General features: G+C 45.3%; 1 protein-coding gene across 2 annotated transcripts; it reads left to right on the top strand.

Moving 5' to 3' along the window:
• Positions 1-1052: 1052 nt before the first annotated feature.
• On the top strand, positions 1053-16228 carry mfsd2ab (MFSD2 lysolipid transporter A, lysophospholipid b). 2 transcript variants are annotated; one of them, XM_060044231.1, is made up of 14 exons: positions 1053-1343; positions 3361-3483; positions 4653-4777; positions 8737-8860; positions 9306-9384; positions 9777-9967; positions 10271-10361; positions 10766-10884; positions 11250-11333; positions 13008-13091; positions 13449-13561; positions 13682-13825; positions 14134-14310; positions 14420-16228. In XM_060044231.1, the coding sequence occupies exons 1-14, from the start codon at positions 1251-1253 to the stop codon at positions 14472-14474; spliced, it is 1602 nt and encodes a 533-aa protein (XP_059900214.1). In that variant the 5' UTR covers positions 1053-1250; the 3' UTR covers positions 14475-16228. The 2 variants fall into 2 exon arrangements, with proteins under 2 accessions (XP_059900214.1, XP_059900215.1); XM_060044232.1 differs by lacking the exon at positions 1053-1343 and adding an exon at positions 1384-2369.
• The last annotated feature ends 130 nt before the right edge of the window (positions 16229-16358 follow it).

Genomic DNA, 16358 nt, shown 5'->3' with positions numbered 1-16358 from the left:
ATCTTTGCTGCTTAAATGTCGGTATGTAATGGTATGGAGTTATTGAAACTTACTACGTGTAAAAAAGACTAGAAATTGAATGTTTATTTTTAAGCCTCGAAAGTTGCACTGGGTGCCTTTAAGACAGTGGGCCACCCTTAAGGTGGGGGAGTTCCTGTTTGAGGAGTTTTGCATTTAACTTCTCTACTGTTTATCTGTTTACATATACTGCACTGTTTACCTGTTTACATGTACTCCTGGCTGCACTGTTTAGGCAACTTTATTTATGAAGAACTTTTCATGCACGAGGCAGACTTAAATTGCTTCACATGGAAACATTGTCATACAATAAAATGAAATAATAAAATAAGATGGATACATTTAAGATTAAGCAGAAAGCTAAAGCCGACATACAAGAAGTTGGAGTAATAAAAAAATGAAAATGCAATGTATTTAAGATTTAACAGAAAGCTAAAGCAAACATAAAAGTATTCAGTCTTGTTTTAAAAGTGGTCAGAGTTGGGGCAAGTCTTAAATCCTTAGGGAATTCATTCCTGCTATTTGTTGCATAGTAATTACATTTTGTTTTCCCATGCTTCGTGTTTATTCTGGGGATAATTAACAGATTGGTCTCAGAAGATCTTAGTGGTCTAGAAAGCTTATGAAGGAAGCATATCAGTTATATACTTTGGCCCTAAACCATAGGGATTTATAGGTGAGCAGCATGATTTTAAAATCTATTCTCTGACCTACAGGGATAGAATGTCTATACTAGCCCTCTATACCTCCTGTCTGTCACTGCAGAAATGTCATCTGGAAAACCTGTATTTATATAACTTTATTATAAATATACACTGTTGTACATAGTTATATTCTAATCTCTATTGTCTACATAGCTGCACATAATACTGTATTCAACCTGCACTTTGGAATTTAATGCTTCTTGCGCACTTCTGGTTGGATGTCAACTGCATTGTATTGGCTCTGTACCCGTACTCGGTTGAATCTCATCTCATCTCTTTATTTGAACTGGCTTTTTAGGGGTGTGTCTAAGGAAGGGTGGATCCGTTAACAAAAGGGGTGTGTCCTTAGATTACTACAATCTCACACGCTTTGCCGAGTCGCCTCATTCATTTGAATGAGGACGAGTGGATTGCGTTGCATTGTCCTAAAAAAGAGACGTTCGTTTAGATTTGCTTTAGTAATCAAACGTTTTAAGAAGATACATTTTTTTGGTTCATATTTTGCCGTCCAAAAGGTCGGACTCGGCTATGGCAAAAGGGGAAGGAGTGGAGCAATATTCCAATGCGAGTTTGTTGAACAAAACGGTCAATTCAGATGGCATCGAGCTGGCTCGGAGGAAGGTACGTTACGTTCATTCATTCGTTTACTACAAAAGGATGCATTCACTCACCTTGTGTAAATCGTTTTATAAAGAAGAACACAAGTTTTGATACATTTATTTAATATTTCTGCCCTATAAGGTGGGGACAATCCCCAAATTGCCCCTGATAAAAAATGGTGAATAATGGGCGGGTAGGTCCTTGTTTGAATTATTAAAATGAGATTAAACACTACTCTGTTCACTGTGGGGAGGGAAACACTAACGATTGTGCTCAGGAATTGAAATAATAACCCATTCCCAGCCTCGAAATATTCAACTACCTAAGCATCTTCATTCGGCTTTCATTAATCATATGTTAATAATTAAAAGGTGGATTGATTGTGAGAGATAAATCATAGCTGGAAGAGGAGATATTTTAGCGGGCATCGTGTCTGTTTATAACATTAGTGTCTGAGACCAATGATGTACTAAAGCAACGTGTCACACTGCTGTGGCGGGGGGAGTATACATGTTACTTCCCTTCCATTTAAAGGTTACTTCTATCAGTGTTGGAGTAGTGGGGTTTATTTATTAATGTTATGTTTGCGATCAAATAAATACAATGGGCCTGGTGTGCTTGCGCCTTAAAAATACAACAGCTTATTTAGATTTACTCTGGATCACAGAGTCAGTCGGTATGGGTGGTTGTGCTATGATACTTTATAACGCCAAAGCAATCAAATAAGGCCGTATGATTTTCCTTACATCCAAGAGTGTCGAATTTATAAACGCATTTTTAAGATAATGCCAATGTACTTACTGTTATGGAGGATGTCGACACGTATGATGACACAAGGCGTGACTTTTTCAGCTGAGGGAAAGTGTCATTTATTTTCTCGATTTCAAAGCATTGTCATGGTTGTATCATCATCATCAACCTTACATCATTAGATTTCATAATTTACCCATGGGGTAGGTTCTCTCGCCAGGAGCTGTTCTTGCAGGAGGTACAGGTGTGCTGTGTTTTGGGAGATGCAACATGTCGAGTAGAGAGCCAGTTGTGCAAGTATGTCTTACAAAAATAAGACTCAAGACCACCAAGTACTAGGGTTGTCAACCATCCTGTGGTATTGCTCCTATTAAGATACGTTTGATTTTTTTTTTTACTGATTTTAGCCACACAAATATTACAAAAAAAAAAGCAGACCCTGAGTTCTAATAAAACAGTCCCAGAACATTCAATAGAGTGTCCTCAGACTGAAGGATGAACCTAGGTTTTGACTTTGTGGTATCGCACAGGGTGTTGTAGTTCCTGGCAATTAGAGACCATACCAGGAGATTTACATTCACTTGAAGTCTTATAAAGGGTTGTTTGTTTTTCAGCCATGAATTAGCCCCACAGTGGGGATCAGTAGGCCCCCACACAGTAGTAGAAATGAGCCAACGCTGTGGTGGTTCCAAAATCCTTTAGGCTTCTCACTGACGGACCAAGATGTATGCCAGCTAAGTTAAAGGGCTAAAGCCTTGTCAGGATGACTGAGGAATGGAGCCCTGAATATTTTATCCTTGTGACAAATACTCTTTGCTTCTAAGCGGAACCAAGTAGTACATTTCCTGGAAAATCAGAAAATAAGGTTTCATCAATGTGTTGTTGAAACTCTGGGGGCTTTCTTAACTGCGCTTAACCAGTTAGTGAGTTCTGCAAGTGTAAAAATAGTCAAAACGTGCCTGTATTTCTTAACACACTTGTCCATTACTCAAGCATTTATGCAATACTCCAACTTCTCTAGATGATCCAAACGAGTCAAGAGTGCTCAATATGCTGTCGATAAGGTGCCTGGATTTTGGATAGAAGCAGCGCGATTTGAGTATATAAGCTTGTAGGATACACCATGACAAAAGCTTTGAGCTAACTGACTGGATAGATGGATGTTCACCCAGTGAGAACAGTACACCCAGCGTCGTATCCCTCCCGCTCACAGGACACTAGCCAGTTTTGAAGGCTGCTTCCAGGTCCGTTGGCCGTCTATCAAATGTCCTTCTCTCTGCTTTCGTAGCGCGAGCGGGGCACCCTGTCCATCTGCAACAAGCTGTGCTACGCGGTCGGCGGAGCGCCCTACCAGATCACAGGATGTGCTCTCGGCTTCTTCCTGCAAATCTACCTGCTGGACGTGGCTCAGGTGAGACGCTGTGACCTTTCGACCCTTTCGACCCCACCCTCTTACCTGACCTGCCCCCGACCCCTGCCGCTGCAGACATTTCAGCTTGACCCTTGCCGTCCCCTTCCCCTTAAGCCTGCGTTGAAACCTGAGGAGTGGGTGGCTCTAAAAAGAGACCCGTGTGTCCCCGAAGCCACCCAGTGGAAACGTGATATGTGTGGTGGGGGATGTCGGTGTGGAACTATGAAATCCTCTCCCCTTCGCATGTCCACCACACCCACATCCCTGCGAAGCCCCTTTCTCTAAGGGGGGGCCCGAGTTAGCCGATGTGTCTGAGCAGCACGGTGTTCCAGTGGCCATTGTCAAGGCAGTGCTGGAACAAGGCTGTGATTTTCTTGGCTCATTGGCTGCACAGCGGGTCGCCACTGTAATCTCAAAAGGCGAGCCACGGGGTGCTGGGCCCAGTAGCTCTCGGGGCAGGACGGTGCCGTCCACAGCGTCGTTACAGAGGGGGTAGCTTTAATGAGGCCCGACACTAATCTAATGGTCAAGGCCATGTTTGCTTGAAAGTCAGGCGCCCCCCTGGGTGGATGTTTCTTTATTCTTTCGGTCGAACAGTCGCAAACGCTGATTATGGGATCATGCTGGGGGGGCCGAAGGGAGGGAGTTCTCGGTCAGAAGGTTTCCGAGTTTGCAGATCTTAAGAAAAGCCTTTGTTCGGAATAGACCGAGCCAGTTGTTACGTGGCGGGCAGGCTGAAAGATGACCCGCCTTTTAGTCCTAGCCACACCTGTTACTGTTTGTGAACCGCACCTAGTGATTCAGGCATCAAATATTTAACTTTAGCTATTCAGTTCTTACTGTTCTACTGCAGGAGAAAAAAGTTTTAAAGTATAACGTCCCGACATGATGGATCATGACCCATATCCGATGAGGTTATTCGGTTTGCATATTGATCCTTTTGGGCTTTGCTTTTGCGTCGGCGAGAGGAGCTTGAGGATGTCCAAATCTATTTAATCTGTAATTTGAATGTAACGCTCATCAACTGCGAGTGTGTCCCTGTGCGTCAAACGTCATGCATTTTAATCTCTTCTGTGAAATAACTTTCATCAAAACCAACGTGATGCTGCTGCCCCACCCTTTTACATCTGCCTAAAGCGTCTGTTCTTTTTTCTGCGCCCTGTCCACAGCTGGACCCCTTCTATGCTTCCATCATACTCTTCGTGGGGCGGGCCTGGGACGCGGTGACCGACCCCACCGTGGGCTTCCTGGTGTCCCGTAGCCCCTGGACCCGCTTTGGACGCATGCTCCCCTGGTACGTATCACCACCCCCCCCCCCCCCCCCCCCCCTCTCCCACTACTGGGACCTTTAATCCCCAACCCGCCCGTTCTGGCTGGATCCCAACAGCAGGGGATTTGAATGGAAATCTGGCAATTCAATTGAAGTTGAGTCAGAGGGGAGATGGCCCCCTCTGTATATTGTAAACGCCTGCACGCTAGCCAACGTGGACCGGATCGTGCATGCCTAGCATTGAGGCTCGGCTCCTCTTCTCCAGTTGGAAAGGTTTATTGCTATGTATTGCTGATCAAGGTTCGTAGCCATGTGATTTTCCACACATCATCCTAGGGGTGGGTGGGTGTGTGTGTGTGTGTGTGTGTGTGTGTGTGTGTGTGTGTGTGTGTGTGTGTGTGTGTGTGTGTGTGTGTGTGTGTGTGTGTGTGTGTGTGTGTGTGTGTGTGTGTGTGTGTGTGTGTGTGTGTGTGTGTGTGTGTGTGTGTGGTCTCGTGATCACATTGTTGGAACATTCCACGTCAGCGAGTAAGGGGAAGGATTACATGAGGTCACACTGACGCAACCGCTTCTGCCTGATTGAACACGCCATGCCGTGTGTGTGTATATAAACCAAGCCCTTGTTTTACTGGGATAAATGCCCTTTCACAACAGATACACTCGCTCTTTTAATCATTTGTCCCCGTCAACAAAGCCATTTCAAACATGGGGAGGGGAAACTGTTTTTCAATTGTAACTGCTAACTCTGTGAGACAAGTAGATGTGGGCTAGCACATGAAGCCATGTCTTTTGGCTTCATCCGGTTGGGACACATTTGTTGAATGTAGATGTCCAATATGCTTCCAGTTCCATTAGAGAAAACATTTGCTGGCGTGATATGTCCCTCCCCAGCTCCTGTCTAGACTTCCTTTTTTAGATGAGTTTCAGAGCCGCAGCGGAGTCTGTGGTGGCTAACGGCTCCTTCTTCGGCCGATTCACAGGCAGGTACATTTTGGTGCGGTTAGTTATTTTTGCATTTCATTCACGTAATGCCGGTAGCAGTTGCATAACTGAAATAGACTGACAACCCCCTTAATTTGGTTGCCCGACGATGTCAGGCAGCGTGACCGTGAGACCACATACTTTGTTTACCTCTGGCTTCTCGGAGAGAACCGGCCTGGTCGGCTGCTCCTCCATTGTATCGTCATCATCGATGATGATGTGGCATCACCATCACCCCACAACATCCAGCTCTGCCATTGGCCCGCTGAAATCTACACTGGCCCACTTTATCCCACTCATGTCAAAGGAGCCTTTGGTGCTTGTGAATTTCAGAGCAGGGTGGCGTGTGATCCAGGCTCTTATTTCATGTGCCCCTTTTTGTTCTACCAATACATTTTTAGATTAAGCAGTTGATGGACTCTTTCTCTAATCTTTATTGGCCATAAATAATATGATCCTCGGTCCTTATGTGAGGGCAGCATGCATCAACTCCACACAGACAACATATTCAATAATCACTAAACTAAATGAAGGACGGGAGCAAATGTAATAAACATTGGCAATATTAAGTGCATGATAACAAGCCAAGCCAAAAATTCCCTATCGGACAGGCTACAACCAGGGTGATTTATTATTTGCCAGAGATGAGGATCAGTGTTGAGATGTCTGATAGAAAATCTGACGATGCTAGTGATCCCACAGCACCCTGCTATGTTCTCCCTCTCAAGTCAAGTCAACTATATTTCTATAGTATAGCATATTTAAAAACAACTGAGGTGACCCAAAGTGCTTACAAACATAAAACAATGACATACAACAACAATAATAATATAACATGGGGGAAAATAAATAATGATTAGGACCAGGGTTTCAGGCGGAAAGGAGGCATTATGGGGAGAACAGCAGATCTCTACCGATTATGGTGGCTAAGGTTGCAATGCAAAGGAAAGATCGAACAATTTCTTCCCTGTATTTTATTTGTCTCCTGCTTCTGTGTTGTGCGTGTATGTGGGAAGGTGGGGGGGGGGGGTGTTGGTTTTTTATGTGGGGGGAGGGGTTCAGAGGCATGCTGGCTCAGCATTGGTCCAGCCCACAACACACCATCTACCTCAGCCAATGGCGACTCGGTAGACTGCTGTCATGGCGATAACAGACATTTCTTTTAAGGGTGGCGGAGGAATGCGAGGTTACTCGCGGTCGTTCAGGCAAAGGGAAGAGAAGGAAGGGGGCGTTGTTTGGGAGAGAGTGAGAGAGACGGAGGGAGAGGTTTCAACCGTGGCGTGACTCTGCTACTGTGAGAGAGAACATGAGAGAGAATGTGTGTCGTTCACCTAATCTCATGATACAAATTCTGGAAATGTTTTATTTAAAGGAAGCAATTAAATGGCGTGGCTTTTAACTGAACATGTTTACACCTGTGGTTTGGTGTCCTTTTATATCGTGGCTCATAAATGTTTATTGATTTTAAATTGGGGTTGCAATCATATTTTAAGATTCAAATGTTACTAGGGGAAGGGTTACCCCGGCCCGCAGTCAGCACGGCTATTTTAGCAGGGGACTGAAATCTAACGCGAGAGAAGAGCATCGTACTATATGCAGGGTCATGGCAGAGCATTCAATAGCTTCTTCATGATCACGCCTACATGTGTTGGAAAGGGAAATTCTGGAATAGAACATAAATGCAGATTTTAATTGTGTTATTATTTGTACATTCATATTTTAATATTTTAATCCAATTGCTCCATATTCGACTTGCAATGAACTGAATTTGCCGTTTGGAATCGATCACCTCCATGAGTCATCGGGGTTGGGTACATATTTGCGTGTATTTCTGAGTTACAGTTCTGTTTGGTGTGCTCCAGAAGCTAAAACCTGATGGACCAGTGTTGGGAAAAGATGTAATGGAAGAAGTAGTGCATCGTTGTCCTGGTATTGACGCTGGTCATGGTGGTGTTCTAGTGATCCTGCAGGCCTAAGGATGAATCACTTTGAGCAGTCTTCCTGTTTCTTAGGCCCCTCAGGTTGCCTCTTCCGTGTTTACACACACACTCACACTCACACCCTCTCTAAATAGAAGTCATGCTCGCATCTGATTGGAGCAGCTGGATCAGGCCACGGGAAGGTGGGGGGCCGGCACAAGAATGGACAGGATGTACTGTGAACATGTTCGGCTTCCAGGTTCCGGGCAGATGACCGCATCGTGATGCGGTCATCTGCCCGGTTCCGAGCAAAGGGAGGTGCTTAGTGTAGATAAAGGTTTGTCTACTCTAGGGTATATACAATGGCAAACACAACAGAGGTTCCAGCCACATGTTCCAAGCATTAACACACACACACAAGCACTGATCCTGCTGAGCAGGATGTCAGACGTTGGCATTGTGACACAATGGTGTTCAAACCTGGCACAACTCGTTGTCGCATGTTTTCAGTGAATATCTTTAGAAATAAAGAAATTTACAAACAGTGACGACCATTTTCGGTATAAGATGTGTTCGGCCGATCATTTAAACAGTTTAAATGGCATTGTAAGTCGAACACTTTGTTTTAAGGGGACATTATGAGATGCCTATTGCATATCGTATCATTCAGCCCAAGTTTCGGTGAGGTTTCTTGGATACCCAAAATATTTTGGAAGTGCAGATATGGATTATAATACCTTTTCATTTTGATAGGTGGAACCTGAGTTGGAATTAAAGACTGTGTGTGTGTGTGTGTGTGTGTGTGTGCGCGCGCATTAGAATTAAAACAACGTGTGACTAAAGTGCTGCCCTGCCCTGACCATAGGTCTCCTTCTATGTTATCCATTGGATATGTCTGCTCTGGTCTCTGCCTCCACTGTTTTAAAGGCTGATGAAATGGAGGGGGGTAAATAACATTATGCAATGGGTGGCCCCTCTTTTTCAGAGCCTGCAGTCATGGGAGTTTGTGACATAAGTTTGAGTGCTCACATTTCTGACCCTTTCTCTCTTTCTCTTTCTCTTTCTCTCGTCTCTCCCCCGTAGGATCATACTGTCCACACCTCTGGCTGTGATCTGCTACTTCCTCATCTGGTATGTCCCACCGTTTGAGGATGGGAAGGTCATCTGGTACCTGGTTTTCTACTGCCTCTTCCAGACCCTGCAGACAGTAAGTGGTCCATTTCTCAGAATTCTTTCTGTCTAAAAAATGCTATTTTGTACTTGTGTGGCTTACGTCGAGGGAAAACACATAGTGGCGTGTTTTCCCTCGAACTTGACTTGCCAACTTCTCTAAATGTAAACCGTACTTTTGTATGCGGGCAGCCCTGTTACTGCAAAGCGCAACAATAAAGAACTGAACAATCCCCCTATATTTTTTCTTTTTTTTTCTTTCAGTTCCTGCTATGTAAAGGGCACACAGTGTCATGGAAAGTTATCCTTGTCCCACTAGCTTTGCTTATTCAAAACTACGTGTTAAGTCTTTGATGTCACATATTTGAAATGCACACTGGTGTGTGTGTGTGTGCGTGTGTGTGTTTTTGTGTGCATTTTTTTGGAAGCCTCCGACCTCAGCGATCCACCACTGACTCTCCTCTTCCTCATGTCTTCCTCAGTGCTTCCACGTGCCCTACTCCTCCCTCACCATGTTCATCACCTCGGATCAGAAGGAGCGGGACTCGGCCACTGCCTACCGTACGTACCAGTTCACACTACCCTTCATTTTGATGTCGTCACATCTTTGGATCTCAAAATCCAGGTTTTAATCTCAATTGCTGTGTTGTTTTTAATTCATCAGAGGAGCACAGTGGTGGCTTTCATCAGATACATTTCCAGAATATCTAACTTGCAATAAAACCGTTCTGTAGAAGGAACAAGAGAGGGGTCATTTCAACAGATTCGAAGACTCATGGAAGGCATTTTCATGTTGTATACAATGCAATATCCATCAAAACAAGTCATCAATGAATGATGTATGGTGATAATTCTGCATCTGAAACTCTGATCTATTGATTCTTGATGTCCTGGTGAAGTCTAGTTAGTATAAAGCCTCAACATCACTAATTCCCTCACCCTCTCTCTCTCAGGCATGACCATTGAGGTGCTGGGGACGGTGATCGGTACAGCCATCCAGGGTCAGATCGTGGGCATGGCCAACGCCCCCTGTGTGCCCGTACTCAACGGGGTCCCCGCCGAGCTTGGGGGCAATGCCTCCTCCGTCCTGTGGTCCCAACCGGAATCCAACTCCAGCATTCCCGGCATCTCTCTGGATGACACGGTAAAGACGGACACAGACACACTCATGCATGCAAGCGCACACAAACACGATGCGGGCAGGTGCAAAGCTGTGACCTGCGTCTGGACCAAAGACTATATAGTGTGCTAGTGTATAGTTGGCCATCTTGATATCGTGTTCAAATGTTTTACCTTACTCTTTTTTTTAAAGTCTTTTTTTAATCAATTGTCCATGCGTCACTTGTATATTAATATCTCATGAAGCACCAGTGTTTGCGACTAGCGACTAATGCATTTTTCTCCTTCTCTTTCCCTTTCTTTATCACCTCCTTCTCTCCAAATGTAGAAAAACGCTTACATGATCGCTTCTGGCATCATCTGTGGCATCTACATCCTCTGCGCCATCGTCTTGTTCTTTGGCGTCCGCGAGAAGAAAGGTAAGGAGCTCCCTGTCCGTCACCAAGTATAACCCCCTTTAGCCACTCGTACCTGTGGAACGGACCTCCCTTGAACAGTTGATTCCTGGAAAGTCGGGCCTTGTTTTACAGAGTTAGGACATTCACACCACATGACCTGTGGTATGACAACTGACGCTAATAGGAAATGAGCTGAATGTCATGAAATGTGGTCTTTCATGTGACAGAGCCTGATATTGACGTTTTGTGGAAACTCCGTCAGTCATTGATGACGGGACATTTTTGTCTTGCAGCATTGAGTGCCAAAGGAGAATATTTTCTTTCAATACAATTTACGATTGAAAAACCATTCTATGGGGTTTGAGTGGTCAAGTTTGATAAACATTTTCCAATAAGGTCCCCTTTTCTTTCTGGTCCGTTTCCAGAATCCTGCCGCCCCAGGTCGGAGCCCATGTCGTTCTTCCAGGGCATGAAGCTTGTGATGGGACATGGACCCTATGCCAAGCTGGTCATGGGCTTCCTATTCACCTCACTGGCGTTCATGGTGAGTACAGCACACGCACACATACACACTCACACACACACCCATACGGCCTTTATTATACAAAATGGCTCTGAGAGTTTTATTTAATTTTTTTGTTTTTCGAGAAAGACAACTGAAACTGAATAAGTCGCCCCACTCTTTGGCCGACATGGCAGCGATGAATAACCAACGGTAACCAACAGTGGGGCTGTGTATGTTGGCTACTACTTAATTTGTGTGTGGTTCTGAGTAAAGCCTCTTCTCGTGTTGGTTGCTAGGAGTCTTGTGTCTGGTGCCTGGGGGGGGGGGTGTCTCCTTATTCTGACCCAATGACGCGGGCGACTGTACCGGTGATTTACGAGGGTTCTTTCTGGTTCTTTTTACAGCTGCTGGAGGGGAACTTTGCATTGTTCTGCAGCTCCACGCTGGGCTTCAGGGACGACTTCCAGAACATTCTGCTGGTCATCATGGTGAGTGTCCACAGCGATGGCCTCTGGCTCCCACCACTGGCTCCTCAATTAGAGCCCAGTTGGCAATGGAATTCGCCCATGTCTTCAGAACAAGACAGACAAATCATTATCTTTTGTGGCGGGTGGGTCATAAATCGTATCTCGGTCTAAATGCGGTCCACTAAGTGAGACCCAGTGTCTTGCCACCTTCCTACTTATCTATATTTCTGCCTGTGTGTAACACCCACCATTTAAATGCCAGACTATCCCCACAAACAACTTAGATAATGTTGTGCCATTGTGTAGCGTGACTGCTGTTGTAACGATCGGTTCATGACATCAACAGAAGAACTGTACATTCGGTAATGTACCCTCACCCCCGCTCTCGGTTGAGGTTGAGTGAGTTCGGACAGATTACGTTCTCTTATCCTTCACTTTACGCAAAGGATTACTCTGCCTCCTTTTGATCTGAATCTCACTTATGACTTAACATTTACAATTACTTTTGAAAATAGTTTTTTCTTTTTTTTTACGACTTTAGAAGTTAGCTAAGCCATTACGATCGCTCAAGTCCACTGAAGGGGTTTAATCCCTCGGCCGCCCATCACGGCAGAACAACCAAGCGATTCTTGTGTCCTTCTTGGAAGAGTTCCACCTGGTTCCCCCTTGAAAGGCCAGACCATTTAGGGTCTTTCTTCCCTCCCTCATAAGAAAAATCGTTCATTGATCGCACTTTGACGGCTTTGTTCGGGGGGTGGCGGCCATGGAAACAACGGAGCTCTCGTGAATGACAAACATTGTCCGAGTGCGACGGAGTAGTTCATCTCATGGCCGAGGACAACGACAACAGAAGTCCTGTTTCCACCGGGCCCATGAGGAGGCTGGCACACAGTGCCACGTCGCTCGCCAGGGGAGGTTGACCCGCCCGCGGGGCTAAACGACTTGCACATGTGCACAAGGGGCCGGCCATGCGAGCCCTGATTGGCTGGGGCTGGGGGGGGGGGGGGTTTGCGACCGCGGAACAGGCGGAGAAAATAAGTGCTTCTGAAGCAAAGAAAAGCCGTAAAATATCTAAACATACACAAAACTTCAAACCCTGCGAATAATGTCCAGTTGTGCTTTCCGCAACGCACTTGCGTCCTTCGACGAGACCCAGATTTGGTTCTCAGCCCCGATTGTTTGTCCCTTGAATACGAAGAATATGTTTGGGCCTTGTGATCTGGGTTGGCCGTGAGAAGCCGAAAGAGCACACGATACGGGGAACTCCAGCGCACAACAATATGATCTAACGCTGGACTCCACGGGGGTGGTTGCGCATGGAAGGCTGTATTGTTCATGTCCCGTCCTCTGTTGTCTTTGGTGTGTGTGTGGGAGAGGTAAACGGTTCCTCCACCTCACGCCACGCCACTCCTCTTCTTTAATCAAGAGGACTGAAAGGAAGGCTGTTTGAAAATGTCCGCTCAGCCTCCAAGTCATTCTGTCTCACGCTGTTGTCGTCATGTGGGGGGGATTTTATTTGGTTTCGAGAGTCGGCTACGGTGTACAGAACCAGACTGTTGTTGTTTTTTTTCCTCTTTCCCAAAGTCCCACGGTATTGAAGGTCTCGCTGGGGTTTTTCTGGATGTTTTCTTTGAGAGTGTGCTTGTGTTGGCTCATCGGGGCTTCTCCTTTTGCTCTCTCTCCTCTCACCACCAGTTATCCGCCACCCTGGCCATCCCCTTCTGGCAGTGGTTCCTGACGCGGTTTGGCAAGAAGTCGGCCGTTTACTTTGGCACCTCGGTAAGACCTGCGGCCGAGCGCTCCTCTGAACCAAAGGCCCCGCTGGCTGGCGGGCACCCTGCGATCGGGAATGGACGATTTGTTTTGTATTTTAGCTAATTAAATGTTGAATGATGTTTTTGGTGCCAAGTTTTGCTGTTTGACAGAAATTGTCCTCGTTATTTATTGGAAAATGTTATATTAGTGAGCACAACACAAATGGCCAATTTTCGTTTAATTACCTGCAATGTAACTTCCTGTAATTCACTTCCTGTAACGTATGAAGTGCAGGCTGTTAGTGCTCTGCCCTGCCTACCCGCTGAAGCCACAGTGCTGATGGTACTGACCCGCTGCGTGCGTGTATTTCTGGTTCTGTAGTCGGTGGTGCCCTTCATGATAATGGTGGTGTGTGTCAAGAGCAGCCTTATCGTCACCTACATCGTGGCCTTTGCGGCCGGCGTCGGTGTGGCCGCCGCCTTCCTACTACCCTGGTAAGACACGCACACGTACCCACACACACACACGTACCCACACACACACGTACGTACCTAGATAGATGATGATGGCAGCACCCTAACCGGGGTCCTCCTCTTCCTCATCCTGTGACTCAGGTCCATGCTGCCCGACGTGGTGGATGACTTCCAGGTAGCCAACCCGGACTCTGTGGGCCATGAGGCCATCTTCTACTCCTTCTACGTATTCTTCACTAAGTTCGCCTCCGGAGTCTCCCTGGGCATCTCCACGCTCAGCTTAGAGTATGTATTCTCTCTCTCTCTCTCTCGCTCTCGCTCTCGCTCTCTCGCTCTCAAAAAAAGCTTTTAAATTGGCCACATTGTTAAAACACCAACACGACAGATTACACTAAATCCCTTTTTTAATTTAATCCTAAATCAGTAGTTGACATTAAAGTAGACCCGGACGTCCACGTTACCGGTGACGAGTTGTTTTCGATTACAGCGTTCAACCGCAGTCTTTGGGGAAGTCCCAAAGACTTTGTGGTGACAGTCATTTCCCTCTCTTGGGTTCTTGAAGCTGACTGACAGAGTTCCCTTCCCTCCTCCAGTTTCGCCGGGTACATCACCAGAGGCTGCAGTCAGCCGGCCGAGGTGGACCTGACCCTGAGGCTGCTGGTGTCGGCCGCCCCCATCGCCCTCATCCTGGTGGGTCTGCTCATCTTCCGCTCCTACCCCATTGACGAGGAGAGGAGGCAGGGCAACCGCAAGCTGCTGCAGGAGCTACGGTACGGCAATGGACCTGGGCTGACGTCCCTGAGTCGTCTCTACGCGTGATCCCGTGTCGTTTTACCCTTTGCTCCGTTTATTGATGATCTGTTGTCGGTTTGCTTCCAGGGACCAGGAGGCCGAATCCGAATCGGACTCCACAGAGCTGGCAAACATGGCGTAGAGCATCCCGGCAGGAGGACCCATCCGGCGACCAGCTGTTTGCACTGGGCGGGGGCAAAAGAGGAGCACGGCCCGGCGGGACACCGACTCGTGATTTGACTTTGATATCGATAACCAAACGCTGCCAGGGATACAGCCACAGCGAGGCCTTTCTCAGAGCTGTGCCCTGCCATCATCATCATGGTCATAATTAAGTTTGCCAATCTTGGGTCGAAGTCCAACATAAAGTTGTCAATGTGCTGGTTATGACTCTGATAAAGTAGCAAAAACCTTTGAAATGTGACGGCCGCGGAGGACCCATTTTAGGGATGTTGGTGTAGTTAAGTTGGTAGGTGTGTTTTGAGAACGAGAGGAATCATCAAATACCGTTACATGCCATATTCTAGCCAAACGCCATGTCCTTAATAGATGCACTACAAACAACGATGCACTACCCATGAGAGGTGAGCGTTGTATGAAACTTGAACAACTCTCAAATGACGCCTTACTTTATGATCTTTTTGTATTTTATTTGTTTCTTATTTGACAAAGTCCATGTGACGATGACGGTTTCCTACACCGCCGTTGATATTTCGAGTACTTTTCGACCTTATGAGTCCACCGCCGTTTTTATTTTTTGTAAGGGTCGGATCTATTTGTATGTTTTGAGTACATCTAATTGAAGGAAAGCAGTCCACCTGGTTCAATCCCAAACTGAATTCCCTTGCGTTGAGTTGAAGCGGCAGTTGGGTCTGCGGCCTATTTTAATGGAACATGTTAGTTTTAGGTTGACTGTCAAGTCTGTTCCGGTATCAGCAACGCGCTATTGTACTCCACCCTTGTACTGAAACCACTACAATAGGAACACTACTTTGCACACTATCGATAACCGACATTAACTGTTTCCAACACAAAATAATATTCATTATTTATAGCATGGCTTCCTAGTACTATGCGTTGAGTCCAGGGCTCTTTAATTAGTTTACTTTATGTAAAAAGAAAACAAGTGTCTAACTAAAACCAGTGCTCATAATGTCCTTGCTAGTTGAGTCACAATTTTTATTTTGTTTATTCAGCGTTGCTGAGTTTTCCTAATTAATGCAGTATTTAACTTATTGAAGATGTGTAGTATTGACTGGAGGAGTTTCAAATTATGTCTGTATGAAAGAAGATTAATATATGGTTTTGAGTTGCCAAATCCATCCGCCAACAAAAAAGGAGACATTTTTAATGCTTCAATTCACACAAGACTTTTTAACGCATGTTAATGTTGTAGTTGGTGCTGCTTCACATACTCTCTGAAAAGGGAAGCGCAGAGAGAAAATAGTTTTGAGTTGAATGATTGTGTGTGTGTGTGTCTATCTGCCAACTACTTTGTACAATTTAAGAGAATTAATGGGATGCTGTGACATTATCACTCGATGCCATATAAAGAAATTACATTGATTTCATATCTTTTGATATGGATTAAGTTTATGTACAGTGTCTTATGTTATACATAATGTCATTTGTGGACAACCAGTGAAATGTTAAATCAAACATATTTTGTAAGACGTGATTTAATTTTTTACATTTGTAAATTACTCCTAAAAAGTCCTTGTTAAAGTATTGTCATTTTCCTCAATTTGAGGCTGCTGACTTTGAGCTTTAATCAAATAGGAAACCACACAAGCCTTGTGTACATGCCTCCTGTGGACATATGTAAATACTGTATGTATAACTGTAAATACCCTTGATATTTGTGGCAGCATGTGAAATAAAGGTATGTGTTCACTAGTAATTTAAGAAAAGTTGAAATGTTTTTGATGTTAATAAATACTAATTGATACTTGTAAACGTGGGCTGTCATAATTCGTTGCATATTTCTACTATTTTACTAATTACTAATTTCTTAGTGAAGATGTGA

The sequence above is a fragment of the Gadus macrocephalus genome, chromosome 22 (assembly GCF_031168955.1).
Source record: "Gadus macrocephalus chromosome 22, ASM3116895v1".
In the NCBI taxonomy this organism is placed as follows: Eukaryota; Metazoa; Chordata; class Actinopteri; order Gadiformes; family Gadidae; genus Gadus; species Gadus macrocephalus.
Note: the sequence above shows the minus strand (reverse complement) of the source record. Positions and strands in the feature narration are given on the sequence as shown.

What these genes read in the sequence shown, in the direction of transcription:
- mfsd2ab (XM_060044231.1), top strand. Translation starts at nt 1,251, where the DNA reads ATGGCAAAAGGGGAAGGAGTGGAGCAATATTCCAATGCGAGTTTGTTG. An exon ending in TCGAGCTGGCTCGGAGGAAG is followed by an intron (nt 1,344 to 3,360) that starts GTACGTTACGTT and finishes CTGCTTTCGTAG; the next exon opens with CGCGAGCGGGGCACCCTGTC. An exon ending in ATCTCCACGCTCAGCTTAGA is followed by an intron (nt 13,826 to 14,133) that starts GTATGTATTCTC and finishes TCCCTCCTCCAG; the next exon opens with TTTCGCCGGGTACATCACCA.